At 43.8% G+C, this 17,115-nt stretch overlaps 1 protein-coding gene across 1 annotated transcript in view; it reads left to right on the top strand.

The window, feature by feature from the left end:
• RHBDF1 (rhomboid 5 homolog 1) overlaps positions 1-16,680 on the top strand; it is a 236,502-nt gene extending 219,822 nt beyond the window's left edge. Inside the window, exons 13-18 of the mRNA XM_069733937.1 lie at positions 164-227; positions 1,220-1,314; positions 2,841-2,916; positions 11,210-11,310; positions 12,466-12,619; positions 15,733-16,680. Of these exons, the coding sequence (XP_069590038.1) occupies positions 164-227; positions 1,220-1,314; positions 2,841-2,916; positions 11,210-11,310; positions 12,466-12,619; positions 15,733-16,152 (910 nt within the window). The 3' untranslated portion in view covers positions 16,153-16,680. The remainder of the gene's footprint in view (positions 1-163; positions 228-1,219; positions 1,315-2,840; positions 2,917-11,209; positions 11,311-12,465; positions 12,620-15,732) is intronic.
• Positions 16,681-17,115: the final 435 nt, after the last annotated feature.

The following is a 17,115-nucleotide window of genomic DNA, read 5'->3' as shown; positions in this document are numbered from 1 at the left end:
TATAGAGTTGCCTATATTTGAATACAGATAGCTATGCATTTTGCCGAAAATAAAATTGCATACCTCACTTGCATTGCCTAATTTCGGGTTGAATTGATGTGGGATATGCTTTGTAATTCCTTCCTTTTTCATATTATACATAAATGATAAATTTGCTTTGTAGGTTTTGTGCTGAACCAGCTTCTGTTCCTCCTCATGAGTGGCCAGACGACATCACAAAGTGGCCGGTAGGTATTTGTCTATTTCTTAAAATCTTTGTGTGCCGGCCATGGACATCAGCTGTGGTTCTAATGAGTATGCTTGCAGAAGGCATCTCCATGGCAAGAATACTAGCCATGCTGATCTCATGCGCACTTCTCTGTGCCTGTACAATCTGTAGCAGGGTGGTGTCTTTAGTAGACAGTGGCAACCATGCTCTTAAGGGGAGGAACTCCATGTGGAACTCTTATCCCTGCCAATTATACCTGTAAGGCACCACTCCAGCATATTTTTCAGCACTGCAGTGGTGCTACTAATCTAAGGTCCTTGACCCTAGTATTATGCTTACCCATGAATATCGTCACATTCTATCAGCGCCGCTCCGTTCGATCATCTGCAGTCTGTGACCTGCCAGATTGCTCCAGTGTTTGCTGGGCGAGCTGGAGGTCACTTTTCAATGTAAGTCTATTAGAGCCTCGTTACTTCTGACTTCAGTAAATCAGTCAGAAGTTGAGGTCACAAGATGTTGCTGTGGAACCGGAGGGGTGACAATAAAAGATGAATATGGCCGATGGTAAGTATAAGACTAGGGTCAAGGACCTCCGATTACTAGCACTGGAAAATCACTTCATGGAAAGTCAGTGTCTTCAAAATAACTGGTGGTCCACGGCAAGAAGATAGACTCCCCACCATTGTTGTCTAAACAGTACATCACCAGATGCTTTTAGGTGGATTGTATCTTCTTCCCGTTATAATGTAGTTGTGGCAAAACAGTGAGCTATGACAGCTTGACTTTATTTTTCTATCATCAAACTGTATTATATATGTAAAATAATGTAATGAAGTTAAAACAAAAATATGTGAAAATATTTGTATTGTTAAAATATTTATTTAGGCTACCAATACACGCTTCTTACATTACAGTGTGGGAACACTTATTTGGTTTATTTGTAAGTTGGTTTAATAATAATTTTTAAAAATTCTCGTGAGTAGTAAATGTTTGTATAATTGTTGTTTGCAGGTCTGTACAAACAGCACAAATGGAAGCTATCCTAGCCATCTTCACATGAATTGCGAAATAACAGGCAGGCCCTGCTGTATTGGAACAAAGGGAAAGTAAGCATGTTATTAGTGTACCAGTTAGTGAGAAAGAACATGTACATGGTAGGCTAACCGTACACTGCCGGAGGGAATAATTGGGTTGTAAGTAGGGGTGAGCAAGTGTACTCGTTGGGGATTGTCTAGCAACCACGCAACCCCCACATGTAATCAGGCTGGCTAGCAGCCATAAATCATTCAGCTGCGTCAACAAAAACTAAATCTCCGAGCAGTTACAAATATTCGAAGACGACCCGAGCAACGAGTACACTCGCTCATCACTAGTTGTAAGGCATTATGGCGTAGGCAGTGTTCACACAAGAAATGCAATTTTGGGTCAAACAGGTGTAGTTTTATTGCTTTCCACAGGTTACCCAGCACCTAAACAACAAAATCATAAATGTAAATCCCTATCCTTGTCCAGGCGTTAACTAAACAGAATGGACCATGGCTACTCATACACGGCTGAGCTAGCCCCAGCTTGTTCAAACAAAGCAGCTATTGTCCATAGCAACCATTGATACTTGCAGTTCTCTGCACACAGCCTGTTCATTTAATCATGATTACATATGTCAGTGCAGGCTCACCCGAACAGATTACAGTCCTTTCTCTAGGAGAACACTTCATACACAGAAGAGGCCTGGACCCAGTCTCTGTTTCCCATTAGCTTCAAGCTCCAAACTGAAGTGTTAAACTCCAGGCACCGTTCACACTGAACAAGCTGCAGCTTCCACATGGCCTCTGCAGCCTTCACAAACAGACTGCTTAGCGCAGTCTCCACTCGGAGAGAGACTCCGCCATCTCTCTCAACTACAGTTCACATTTTAGCTGATCACTCACCAGCAGCACACTCGACTCTGCTCCATCCATCAGACTGACACTGCCTCTCCTGGTTCTTAGCAAAACCCTACAGGTGTATCCAATCAAGACCCTTTCCAACTACGCTACATAATATATGAGAGAGATATCTCTATAACAATGAAAAAAGCAGCACAGTCTGAAATTCCAAGCAATACATTTTGCATTTTTTTTTCTGAAAAAAATGGTAAAAAAAAACAAAAAAAACAGTGCTTTCAGACCTTAAATAATGCAAAGAAAACAAGATCATAATCATTTAGAAACAAGAATACTAATGTTTTAACTCGGGAAGAGTTCAGAAATCAATATTTTGTGGAATAACCATGATTTTTAATCACAGCTTTCATGCGTCTTGGCATGCTTTCCACCAGTCTTTCACACTGCTTCTGGTGCAAAAATTTAAGCAGTTCTTCTTTGTGTGATGGCTTGTGACTATCCATCATCCTCTTGATTACATTCCAGAGATTTTCAATGGGGTTCAGGTCTGGAGATTGGGCTGCCCATGACAGGGTTTTGATGTGGTGGTCTCTTAATTTTTGCCAGAGCTGTATATGTGTATATATATGTAATTTGTCAGATATGTTATCATTTTAGCCCGGTCATGATTTTGCTGTAAAATTTACACTAATGGAAACCGATAAAACACTCTGTAACTCAACATCAATAATTGTTTCCTGTTTCTCTAGCTGTAAAATAACTTCAAGGGAATACTGTGACTTCATGAAAGGATATTTCCATGAAGAAGCAACTTTGTGTTCACAGGTGAGATTTATTTTTAAGTAGGTTTTTACTGACCTACTAAATATACGTGTATTCTCATGTAACGTACCCTAATGTACAATGTTGCTTCATTAATAATAATAATCTTTATTTTTATATAGCGCTAACATATTCCGCAGCGCTTTACAAGTTGCACACATTATCATCACTGTCCCTGTTGGGGCTCACATTCTAAACTCCCTATCAGTATGTCTTTTGAATGTGGGAGGAAACCGGAGTACCCGGAGGAAACCCACGCAAACACGGAGAGAACATACAAACTCTTTGCAGATGTTGTCCTTGGTGGGGTTTGAACCCAGGACTCCAGCGCTGCAAGGCTGCTGTGCTAACCACTGCGCCACCGTAACTTTTATTTATATTGACACATTGTTGTCAGTTTAACAATCTATGAGCATGTATAGTGTGTGAACACCAATCAGCTACAAAAATAAAGGGGCTGTACAGTACAAATATGTTCTGTGAGCCCCCTTCTGTGTTTATGCATCTTAGCAAAATACTCTGTTATGAATTTCCCTTGTTTTTAAAGGGAATCTGTCAGTGCAATACCCCCAAACTGCTTATGTGGGCACGTGTGTCCTACAAACCTTAAGGGGATCTGTTCCTCCACTTAAGCAATCCTTACTGAAAAATTGCTGTTTTATTTCAAATGCAAATGAGGCTGAAGTGCTCTGAGCATGATCGGAGCACCTCCTGAGCCTCTGCCCCAGAATTATTCCCCACTTAGTGCCATTTTCTTCTGCTTGACTGACAGCTCATTAGCTTGACTACAAAGCCGGTGATCTGTCTGCCCATGATCACCATTATCTGCATGTTATATTGTGGGAATGCCTTCTCAATTTTGATAAGGGGTTAAACATACCTTTAATGAGGTTTTAGTAGCAGCATAAATGAGAATGTGAAGTTTTAATCTTTTGCATACTGTTGCCACAAGTAATTTTTGGGCACACCCTAATACTCACGGTCACGTGACCGGTCACGCGACCGCGACGTCATCGAAGGTCCTCCGCTCAATGCATCCTTAGGAACGGAGGTCGCTGCTTGCACCGCTGAGAGCCGCGGGCCGTCGGAGGGTAAGTATATCCCATATTTTTTATTTTTATTCTTTTTTTACATGAATATGGATCCCAGGGCCTGAAGGAGAGTCTCCTCTCCTCCAGACCCTGGGTGTTAGGAGTCGAGTTCCTGCCGCTGCACAGGGGGAATCTCGAACCATGTCTGCTGTGGTCTCTCATTCTGCATCAGCCGCAGTGAAGCCTGCTCAGTGGAGACGTCGGTCCCAGCGTCTTGCTCAGTCTCACTCTGTGCAAAGGGTTACTGCTGCTTTTACTGCTTCTGCCATTGAAGCCATTGCTGGGCAGCGACAAGCAGACGGTTTTGGGACTAAATCCTGCTTTTATTCAGTCGCCATGACAGCACAACGAGAGAGGGGATCCGCCCTTCAGGGACAGGAAACCTCAGACATAAAAAGGGCGGCACCTCACTCCCCCGCCAGTTGGTTTCCTGTCCCTGACAGTGGAACCTCTTCAGGCAGACCTTTTTGAAGAAGGTTGAAGAAAGAAGTCTTCCCACTCCTGACAGGCCGGTTCAGGTAGCGGGGGTCCCCTGCCTCGGCCTAGTCAGGAGGCCGGTAGCACCACACGGCAGGGGGACTGTTAGTGTCGGTGAGAGCAGGAGGAAGCAGCCCCAAGGGGTTAGCTTCTAGGTGTCACGTTACCTTGTAAGTATATGCCGCCGTGTCTACGTGGCTTCTGGGGTCTGTCCACTCCTGCCTTGGTGGTCCGTCTTGGCCGGGGGACGCTGCCGTCTTCTGTTCGGCGCGTCTGCCCTCGGCGCCGCAGCTGTGACCGGAAGGGGCGTGTCCGGATGACGCAGCGAGCGGCGCCGGGCGGTGACGCGGCCGCGCACGCGCGGTAGCGTTCTTTCGCCGGCTAATGGCGGCGCCCAGGGGCAGGGGGAGGATACTGGCCGCAGGGAGTTCGGCGCTCAGCGTGGGGCACGGCGTGCAGTGGCCAGAGCCTATCGGTAGTTAATACCGATCGTTGACACCTGGAGGAAGCCCTGCTGACCCCCATCCGGGGGTGGTACCCAGGGGGAGGTATTTAAGAGCCGCACAGATGGCCATCCTGGTTCCTGTCCATTTCCTAATGGAGTCACCGGAGGGAACTCCGCAGCTGTGCGGTGAACAGCAGCAGCCTTTGGAGCAGCCACAAACAGGAAAGTCTCAGAGAAGCTCCCAGCGGCGTTCCAGTGGCAGTAGTCGTGCTGGTGGAGCTAAAGCTGCTCAGAGGTCCACCAAATCCTCGGGCCGTAGAAATTCTCCGGCCAAAGAGGACCCCCCGATCACGGTACTGTTTACTTCAAGGATGGGTAAGTGAGCTACGTGAAAGTACGCTTTCTGATTGGTGTCCCTCCTTGTATTCCCTCTCTCCTTATGTAGGGGAAAAATGTGCTTCCAAAGCTAAACATAGGGAGTGTGCCGTTTGTACAGAGCCTCTCCCAGATGGGCATAAAAAGAAGCTGTGCAGATCCTGCATACAGCACTTAATCGAAGAGGAGGCCCCTGACCTGACGTCTACCCTTAGGGACATGGTCAGACAGGAGATCAGGGACTCCTTAAAATCCAGTCCTCATAAGAAACAATCTAAGAAGAGAATACTAGGTTCATCCCCTGTATCGGAGATGGATTCCGATAGTGTGAGCTCGGATTCTCATCCATCATCTTCATCATCAGAGGACGTAGAGTCTAGCCGAACGTGTCTATCATTAGATAGGATTAATCATCTGGTGAAAGCTGTCAACAACACCATGGGGATTGAAGAGACTCAGCCAGAATGCTCCATTCAGGACATTATGTTCAGGGGCATAGACCGTAAATCCCGAAGGGTTTTTCCTGTGGTGGAGAAAATCAAGTCTCTGATTATGAAGGAGTGGAAGAAACCCGAAAGAAAGGGGTCACTTCCGCCAGCATTTAAGAGAAGATACCCGTTTGAGGAAGAAGCTTCAGCTTCTTGGGACAAAGTCCCGAAGTTAGACGCAGCGGTGGCCAAAGCATGCAAAAACTCTTCTCTTCCATTTGAAGATTTAGGTAACTTAAAGGACCCGCTCGATAGAAAGGCTGATGTGTTCCTTAAAGGAGCTTGGGAGACTTCGGCGGGATCCCTGAGACCGGCAGTGGCGGCTACTTGCACAGCTCGGTCCTTGATGGTGTGGCTAGGCCACCTGGAAGATCAACTTAAGGATAAAGTTCCTAGAAGTGAGATCCTATCATCTATGCCCATGATCCAAGATGCTGCAGCCTTCCTTTCGGATGCATCAGCAGATTCGGTCAGGCTAGCCGCAAGATCCTCAGCCTTATCCAACGCAGCCCGCAGAGCACTTTGGATTAAATGTTGGCCAGGTGATTTACAAGCTAGGTCAAGACTATGCGGCATCCCCTGTGAAGGAGTTCATCTGTTCGGTCCGGTACTTGATGAGCTGCTTGAGAAGGCGGGCGACTCTAAGAAGCGGTTCCCTCTATTAAGAAAACCTTTTTATAGGCGTGACTACAGCAGGGGATGGTCTTATCGCCGCAGATCTGATAGAGAACCAAATAGAGATTCATCCAGATATTACGGCAGCAGCAGAAGAAGAGGTAGGGGGTATATGTTTAACACCCCTCGGGACTCGAAGAAAACTCAATGACTAGCGGTCCAGGTGGGCGGTAGGCTTCTAGCTTTCTACCCAGCCTGGTTGAAGATCACCAACAGTCCATGGATACTCAGTATCATTAAAGAGGGATTAAAGTTCCAGTTTCATCAGATCCCTCAGGACAAATTTAAACTAACTCCTATCCGTTCTTCTCCTGCAGAACAGTTGGCGTTGGAGTCAGAAGTTCAGGATCTCAGACAAAAGGGGGTTCTTATTCGGGTACCCACGGAAGAGCGAGGTAGGGGGTTCTATTCCCCGTTATTCTTGGTAAAGAAGCCAGATGGGTCATACCGTACCATTATTAATCTGAGAGGCCTGAATGAATTCTTGCTAATCCCATCCTTCAAAATGGAATCTGTGAAAACGGCAATAAAGCTTCTTTTTCACGAGTGCTTCATGGTGGTCTTAGATCTAAAAGACGCCTATTACCATGTTCCGATACATGCAGATCACCAGCGTTTTCTCAGGGTGGCGATTTCCCTTGCCGGCACAGTGGAGCACTTCCAATATCAGGCACTCCCCTTTGGTGTTGCAGTCGCACCCCGGGTCTTTACTAAGGTGATGGTAGAGGTTATGGCACACCTTCATGAGCAAAACATACTGATAATTCCTTACTTGGATGACTTACTGATCGTGGGGCGTTCAAAGTTACACTGTAAAGAACAGTTAGAGAAAGTGATGGTAGCACTTCATAACTTAGGTTGGATTGTCAATCTTAAAAAATCGCGTCTTCAACCCTCCACATCACAGCAGTTTTTGGGTCTTATTGTAGATTCAGCTCAGCAGGAATGTCGCCTGCCAGACTCAAAAGTCGATGCTATCCACCGGCTGGCCTCTAGGGCAATTAAAAATCCCGTAGTCTCCTTAAGAAGTGCTATGTCTCTTTTGGGGTCACTTACTTCTTGTTTTCCGGCGGTGATGTGGGCACAGTTTCACTCTAGGTCTCTTCAGTGGGATGTTCTACGTAATTTTCGGCGACTAGGCGCCAACCTAGATAAGAAATTCACTCTATCCGTAGAGGCCACGGTTTCACTAAGGTGGTGGACGCACATCCCTAATCTGCGTAAAGGGGTACCTTGGACATATCATATATCACGAGTAATAACAACTGATGCTAGTCCCACGGGGTGGGGAGCACATTGGGAAAATAATTACGTTCAGGGTCTATGGTCCCGATCTGAGCAGGACTCGTCTTCCAATCTGAAAGAATTGATGGCGGTGGAACGCGCCTTGGATAGGTTTCTTGTACCTCTACAGGGTAGACATGTTAGAATACTCTCTGACAACCAGGTGACAGTTGCTTATGTGAACCGCCAAGGAGGCACACGGTCTACGTCATTAATGAACGTTACAAATCGTATTTTTCAGATGGCCGAAAACCACCTACTCTCCCTTACGGCCCTTCATATAAAGGGGAAACTAAATACCACGGCCGATTACTTAAGCCGCAACAAGCTCAAACAAGGGGATTGGTCTCTAAAACCGGCTGTCTTCAATCAGATCGTACGGTTGTGGGGATGTCCGGAAATAGATCTGTTTGCCAGTCGAGGAAACAAGAAGCTCCATCAATTCTGTTCCCTAGACCCAAGAGACAACCCGTACGCAATCGACGCTCTTCTGATCTCCTGGAACTTCAGTCTCGCCTATGCGTTTCCCCCTCTGAATCTAATTCCTTTAGTTCTGAGAAAGATTCGGGAAGACAAAGCCCGAGTTATATTAATAGCTCCATTCTGGCCCAGAAGGTCTTGGTTCCCATGGTTGAGAAGCATGTCCATTTCCCAACCATGGATTCTCCCAGAAATTCCAGACCTCCTCTCCCAGGGTCCAGTTTTGCATCCACGAGTAGCCAACTTACATCTGACAGCATGGAACTTGAGAGGTCACTTCTGAAAAAGAAAGGATTCTCTCAGAACCTTGTAAATACGCTACTTAAGAGTAGGAAAGCCTCCACGACTAGCATTTATGTTAGAATATGGAGGAAGTTCCTATCAAGCTCAGGAGCACAGATCGATCAGAAACCTGATATTGCTCAGATCCTAGAATTTCTACAGAAGGGCCTAGAGTTAGGCTTAGCCACCAGCACCCTTAGAGTTCAGGTTTCGGCTCTAGGGGCACTATATAATTCCTTATTTTTATCCTACCAGGGAGTTAGGAAGGGGCTTAGGGTATCAAAGAATACGCTAGCCAGATGGATTAGGGAGGCCATATTTCTTGCTTACACCGCAGGTGGCGTGGAAATTCCAGAAGGCATAAAGGCACACTCCACTCGTGCGGTAGCCACATCTTGGGCTGAGAGGGCAGAAGTGTCGATTGAAGACATCTGTAAGGCGGCCACATGGTCTTCTCCATCCACCTTTCTTAGACACTATAGGTTAGATCTAGGTGGCTCCTCCGACCTCACGTTTGGGAGAAGGGTGCTGGAGGCTATTATCCCTCCCTAGTCACTTTTCACTTCTCTGAAAGTCTCTCGTTGTGCTGTCATGGCGACTGAATAAATACGTACGCTACTCACCTGGTAGCAGTGTTTTTTCAGGAGCCATGACAGCACCCTTATATTCCCTACCCTCTTTGTTTATGGGTTCAACACTTCCTTTAGAAAATTCTTAAGTTTATTCACTGGGTGAATTGTACCATATATTAATATTGTTTATGTGCTACTAACCTAGAAGGTCCTTTCATACTCTGTAAACCAACTGGCGGGGGAGTGAGGTGCCGCCCTTTTTATGTCTGAGGTTTCCTGTCCCTGAAGGGCGGATCCCCTCTCTCGTTGTGCTGTCATGGCTCCTGAAAAAACACTGCTACCAGGTGAGTAGCGTACGTATTTCCCCTTCTGAGCATGCCCAGGGCAAGATCTCCCATTGGAGGTGGAGGGTCACATGCTCAGATACTGCAGCAGATCCCATTGGTCCTCCAGGAAGGTCCTGAAGGTGCTCAACTTCTGTGGCAGCCTCCCATTGGTCCTTCTGGGAAGGTCCTGTACATGCTGCAGCTATAAAAGGTTTGCATGGCTGCACGGCCATGCGCTAGTATACATTTATAATCGTGTGTGTGTTGATGAGTGCAAGTCGTTCCTTAAAAAACCCATCCCTTGTGTATGACTGTTCGCGTAAGGTGTATGGCTGCTATCTAGCGCCCGGCTAACTCACAGCGTTAACACATTAAACAGCATCTACTGCTGTGACCGCCAGTACACACCGCCACGCGCCATTAGAGCACTTCTTTAGCCCAAATCTGGGTGGTTAGTGGCGTCCGCCAGTACGGCACAGCTCACACTCTCATGCTATTTAATTATTAGTTTTGTTACGTGCGGTACTGCGGCCCTGTGACGCAACAGGGTTTGCTTCTTTCACACAGGGTGAAGCTAATCCGTGTGTATCCTCATTGTACCGCCATATAGTCCGTCATTGCTTAGCAGCAGGTACTATCTCTGCACGGTGGACCCCGGGCTGCGAACGCACCTTATTCCTTTTCTCTAATTATTTGGTGCGTTCCGCTAGCCATAACACTGGGAACCATCCGCACCGCACATGCCGTATAAGATGATTGGGCGAATAAGATGACCCCCGTCTTATATGGCAAGTATATCTCAAACTCCATATTTTATATGGAAAAGTTGGGGGTTGTCTTATACACCCAGTCGTCTTGTACACCAGAAAATACAGTAACTTAAAATATCACGCAAGTAATAAATTGGCCCAATAGTATCCAAGAGCTCTCTACAGAAATCACTCAAGCAGAGAAGGGTTTTGAAGAATTTATAGCAGTGTGCCAAGGACACTTTAACATTAATGGAACATCAAAAAACACTTTTAGTTGTGCCACAAAACTGAATTAAAATTTAACTTTTTTATTCACAGTGCCACCAAAAACCTACAAAAAGATGTGCTTGACCATCCTTGCAGGTCTCTTAACATTGTCAGCAGTTTTTTAAGTTTACATTGGGGACAACGATGTAGACTAAGTGCAATTATCTAATTTACTATTATTTTTATCTAGTCTAAAGGTACCTTCACACTCAGCAACTTTACAACGAGAACGACAACGATCCGCGACGTTGCAGCGTCCTGGATAGCGATCTCGTTGTGTTTGACATGCAGCAGCGACCAGGATCCCGCTGTGACATCGCTGGTCGTAGCTAGAAGTCCAGAACTTTATTTCGTCGTCAGGTCGGCGTGTATCGTCATGTTTGACAGCAAAAGCAGCGATGCCAGCAACGTTTTTACATGGAACTAACAACCAGCGAGAACGATAAGTGAGTCGCCGTTAGGTCACTGGATCGCTCCTGCATCGTTCTGGTATTGCCGTGTTTGACGTCTCTACAGCGACCTAAACAGCGATGCTCCAGCGATCGGCTCGTTGTCTATATCGCTGCAGCGTCGCTGAGTGTGATGGTACCTTTTAATGTGAAGTCTCAGCTTTCTTAAAAAGCAAGATAAATGGATTTAAGCCAGTGTGAATAAGGTGCAACCATACATTTCATTCCATATAGAAATATCTCTGATTGCACTATTTACTAATGTGATATTTTCTACTGCAGTTCCAAAGGAATCTGATTTATTGGATAATTTGATGTCCATATTATTTTTAGGTCCACTGCATGGATGATGTTTGTGGTCTGCTACCATTCCTGAACCCAGAAGTTCCAGATCAGTTTTATAGGCTATGGCTTTCTCTGTTCTTACATGCTGGGTATGTAATATTATATATTGACTTTTTCAACCATAGTATGAAAAAATATTATGTATTGTACTTTGTTAAAGAGGACCTTGTAAAATTCTTGAGCTCCCCTGATTCTCCTCCTATTTTTTTATTTTATACTGCGTCACTCCATTGCAGAGATATTCACATTTGTTTCTTCTGGAGCACAGTGTGATGCTAGTCACTTCTCACAGCCTTGAGATATCCGAATAGTGAAGCAGTACAAGGTCAGGAGAGTACGTCATAAACAGAAAGAAGAGACCAAAGCGTAGTCAGGTAAGGTACCGAGATCAGAATACCAGAAGGATAGTGGATCGGAGCAGAAGGAGTTAAACAGACAGAACGAGGTCCAACGTCATTGCAACGAAAGATCAACATACAGAACTCAAGGCACAGAAGAAATAACACGTAGCTGAATGTTCGTCAGGCAGAGATCTGGGAGAAATAACTCAATTAAGTATCATGGCAATCACCTGGGATAATGAACACTTTGGAGACTGCCAGCACCTCCCAGTGTCAGATTGGATAGTAGAGCTGTCAATCAACACACTGACAGCTCAGCATGCCCCTGTACCAGATTGGATGGCTGAGCTGTCAATAACTGTATCCCAGACTCACTAAGGGGTGGAACCATGACAGACAGTATGTGAAATCTCTGTGTATAGGTCAACTGGGCATATCTTCACAGTTTTCTCTGGGGGTGTATTCTTCCACCCTCCCAGATGCTGCCAATCACAGCTCAGTAGTGTCTGAGATGGACGGACTGCTAGATCAGCTGCTGAGCTGTGATTGACAGCATCTGGAGAAGAAACAAACATGAATATATCTGCAAAGTGGAAAAAAGTGACAGAATCAGGAGGGCTCAGGGATTTTGCAAACCATTTAGCTCAATTTTTGAACAAGTGACATGTCCTCTTTAGTATAACCATACCAACCTTAGACACCATTACCATTTTGCAGAAGAGATACAACTAGTGTGAAACAGCATATGTTGTAAAAATGGAAACCTGTCTCCTTTTCAGCAAGTAATAAAATTATTGTTATTGCAGTTGATCTTTTGTCTGTAGATAAAACAGAATTATTATCTATAACAAGTGACAAAATATGACTAGGTCCTGCTCACTCCTTATGTATTTGTATTTTCAGAATCTTGCACTGTTTCGTGTCCATGTGCCTCCAGATGACAATACTTCGAGATTTAGAAAAGCTGGCCGGCTGGCATAGAATCTCAATCATTTACATTTTAAGTGGCATTACTGGGAATCTTACTAGTGCTATTTTCCTGCCATACAGAGCTGAGGTAAGCATAGTTTGCAACTTTTTTTTGCAGTTTACAAAAACAGACTAATATAGAATAATCAAGTAAGCATCACTAGAACCAAGACATACAGTTCAGAAATAGACATAAGACCAGATTTTAACAACTTTCTAATTCTAATGTAAAACTGCTTGAAACATCTTTCGCAAAATTGTTGTGAGGTTTTTGTTTTTCTTTTTTCAATAATTTTTTATTGAAATTTTTAGACTATATGGGGAGTCAAAAAAGGGAGGAATAAAGTAGATATAAGGGGAAAGAAAAGGAAATGGTAATTATAATTAGAGGGGAGGAAAATAAGGTAAAAATAAGGTAGGAAGGAATAGGGAGAGCTTTAGATTATAAGGCTGTGTGCACACGATGCAGATTTGGTGCAGAAAAATCTGCTGCAGTTCTGCACTAAATCTGCATCGTGTGCACATAGCCTTAGGGTATGTGCACACGATGCAGATTTAGTGCAGAACTGCAGCAGATTTTTCTGCAGCAGAAACGCTGCAGAACTGCACTGTGATCACAGTACAATGTAAATCAATGTGAAAAAAAAAAGCTGTGCACATGGTGCAGAAAAATCTGCGCAGAAACGCTGCAGATTTCAAAGAAGTGCATGTCACTTCTTTTGTGCAGTTCTGCAGCGTTTCTGCACCCCTCCATAATAGAAATCTGCAGGTGCGTTTTTGATGCGTTTTTTGTGCAGATTTGTGCTCAAAAAACGCATCAAAAACGCACCTGCAGATTCTGCCAGGAGATGCAGATTTAGTGCAGAACTGCAGCAGATTTTTCTGCACCAAATCTGCATCGTGTGCACACAGCCTAAAGCTGAGAAGAAATGTGTAACATGACACTACAGAACAAACTACAATAACAAACAATAAACGAAACAACAACAAAGTCACATTATAACTAAGGTTTGCACTGTTTGCAAACATTTCTATGTGAAAAATATTATATATTTTCTTACAGATGTATATATTTACCACTATGGGGGGAGCATTTTCCGTTTTAGACCTCAAGCAGCTAGAGTAAGACTTACCAGCTTTACTGTTAGCAGCAAAATTGAGGCAGTAACTGCTAACATCACCATTTCCCTCCCCTTTTGGGTGGTCTAGTATTCCTGGGGCAGAATGAAGAGTAGCATCACAGGGCAGTGCCATCTTGTGGGAGACTGCCCTGTGATCTGCTATCACCAGCAGTTACTGTTTTTCTCTCTCCCATCAGTCTCTCTCACCCAGATGACATGATTCTCTCACCTCCCTCCACAAGGCCTGGCCATTCACTACAGCTCCTTATCTTATCTTAGGAAGGGATGAATCACAACTCCTGAAGAGCAGCTGACAGCTCCTGCTCCTATAATGTTAATGGTACACTGTTCCTCCTTGATGTCTCTGCTATTCTGCCTGGCTTTTTTCCTGCATTTTACTACTGTCAACCCTCAATCTAGGATCTGTTCTGTTTGAAGCAGTACTGCTTACGTTTAGTTAGCAGATCCGAGGGCACCATGAATATGGCACCAGAACACTCCCACTACTGTGAATTGTGCGACCCACAGAGGTGTGCCCAGTTCACTGCTAATGTGGCTGCAATGTTAGAGATAGGGTCAGCGGCGGTCTGTTATCTCCTATGACCATGGAGTGCTGTATTATGACACTGATAGTGTTGTGCTGCTGCTGTGAAAACAAGATGTCAGCCCCCAGCGCCTTCTTTAAACTCCTATAACTTGGTTATAACAGCATGTTATGCTACATTACATTGGTTTATTAATGATCTACAAACGTAGTACCTTCCCTTTAATCACATATCCATAATATAGGCTCGAGCAGAAAAGTATCCCAGTCTGCAGTTATATGTGAAGTCTAAGAAAAAAGAAAGCTGCAACACTTCAGCTTTATTCCATGTACACTAACAGCTCGGTGGCACATTGATTTGGTCGTTGAACCTGTGGTACAGCCATTTCTTCAAAGTGTTCCATGAGCCATTTGTCAACATGACAACGCAATGCCTAGAGACATGTTGCTAACGCTACTGTGAGCAGTTCGGGGCCTAAAATTTCTACCATGGCCTGCAGTGTCTCCAAACTTGTGTCCCTTCGAGCACTTCTGGGACACTGGTTGGCAATTGCAAACGGAGCTGCCAACAGTGGAACTTGATGATTTGTGGGCTCAAGTGCAGTAAGCGAGGCAGCACATTCATCAGACAACCATTAATAACCTCACTGATCTCATGCCAACACATGCAAATGTGTGTATTTCTACATGTGGCACTCATACTTTATAATGAACAAATCAAGATGTTTCAAAAATTTTGCTTCTATTTTGCTTTTATTTTCATATAATGATCATGTCTGTCGATCTTGTGATTTCCATAATTCCACAACTTTTCCTTCTTGGTTTTGCAATTTAAAAGTTGAGTGTATATACCTGACCCCATCCCATATACCAGTCCATTCCTGAACAAATATATTCCTGATATTTAAACAGAAAAGTGTAAAAACAAAGCAAGCATTTGGAGGACATTACATCACATTTAGTTTACACATTTTCTGTTATAACATACCATATTTTGCAGATTATAAGACACACCAGATTATAAGACACGCCCCAAATTTTGAGTAGAAAAATAGGGAAAAAACTTTTTTTTTAATAAAATGGTGGTGCTGCTTATAATCAGCGCTAAGATCTCATCTCCCAAGATCTTGGTGCTGAGATCTCCATCTGCGCATTGCGCCACTCTCGGAAGCCATTTTCCCGGAGTCCACCGTATAGTAAACTGTGTAAGTGCGGGGGCTCTGGGCTTTCACAAAATGTCAGCAGAACCCCCGTACTACCAAACTCCGGCATCAGGCTCATATCCGAACACCCCCTCATCCCAGCCTGTGGTATGCAGCAATGCACCACTCTTACCTCCTCCAGCAGCGACCCTGGGACCCTTCTCCACTGCTGCCCGTAAAGTATAGCCACATTATAAGACACCCCCCCTCTTTTTCCCCAAAAAATTTGGGCAGGAAATAATATGTCGTATCCAAAAAATATGATAAATGTTCTGATTTTTTTCTGAAGTGCTGTGTAAACAGAACCATTTTATTTTATGTCTTTTTTTTCCAGGTTGGACCGGCCGGATCTCAGTTTGGAATCTTGGCATGCCTTTTTGTTGAGTTGTTCCAGAGCTGGCAAATTCTAGAAAGACCATGGAGAGCATTCTTCAAACTCTTTGCTGTTGTCATCTTCCTCTTCACATTTGGCCTTCTTCCATGGATTGACAATTTTGCTCATATTTCTGGGTTTATTAGTGGCTTCTTTTTGTCTTTTGCATTTCTTCCATACATCAGTTTTGGCAAATTTGACATGTACCGAAAAAGGTGTCAAATTATTATTTTTCTTTTGATATTTTTTGGACTTTTCTCAGGACTTGTGGTTTTATTTTACTTTTATCATATCAAGTGTGAATGGTGCGAGTACTTAACCTGTATTCCCTTCACAGACAAATTTTGTGAGAAATATGACCTTGATGCTCAACTTCATTGACACTTGTTAACTAGAGATTTTATACAAAATGATACTTTTTCTATGGTTTAGAACTATTGTTATATTGCCATTATTAAAGGTACTGAAGGAATAACATAGCCATTTTATCCCACAGCCTGCTGAATTTTTAAATCCTAAGTAATTGAACTTATCCATGTAGCAATCATTAAACAGCAGATATTCAAAGATGGTCATTATTTGCTGTGGGAAATTAAATATTTTTATATCTATATCCATATTAGGAAAAGCAATATTCTTAAAGTGCACATTGATAATTTAATGTATATATAGTATTTGATAACCTTGTTTAAAAGTGTCTCAGATGATTTTACTGTCTGAAAACAGAACTATTTGTTTCCTTGTTCGCTTTTATTGAACAACAGTGTGATGTCTTTTTGATGGACTAATTCAAAAATTATGTTTTTTAATATTTTTGGGACCTGCAGAGCTTGCTGCAGTAGTACAGCTTGACAGTAGCGTTTTAGCTACTTTATCCATAATAATAAAAAAAACACTATTGAACAATGACTATTGTTTCTTGTAATGTTTAATGTACTTTAATGTTTAAGGCCTCCTTCACACATCCATTTTTCGTGTCCGTATGCGGTCCGTTTTTAAGGACTGCAAATACGGACGTATTCACACCCATTGTATTCAATGGTCGTGTGTATACGGTCCGTGTGAAAAATCCACAGACATGTCAGTTTTTTACAAACACCACAAACAAAATGCGTGCCGCACACGTGCACACTGATGACACACAATCGAAATCAGCATCAGCATGACACGTACTGGTGCCAGGGAAGAATGGTACAGTTTACTCTGTTCCCAGGTGCCAGCTGTTGCAGACTGCTCTTGATCATTGTTGTCGGGTCTCCCTGTGATCAGCGCGACCAAGAGACAATGATCTGAGTTGTATTAAGCACCTGCTGTGTACATCCAGTGTAAAATTAAGAGTTAAAT

The sequence above is a fragment of the Ranitomeya imitator genome, chromosome 7, assembly GCF_032444005.1.
Source record: "Ranitomeya imitator isolate aRanImi1 chromosome 7, aRanImi1.pri, whole genome shotgun sequence".
Lineage (NCBI taxonomy): Eukaryota > Metazoa > Chordata > Amphibia > Anura > Dendrobatidae > Ranitomeya > Ranitomeya imitator.
This window is presented reverse-complemented; position numbering and strand designations above follow the sequence as displayed.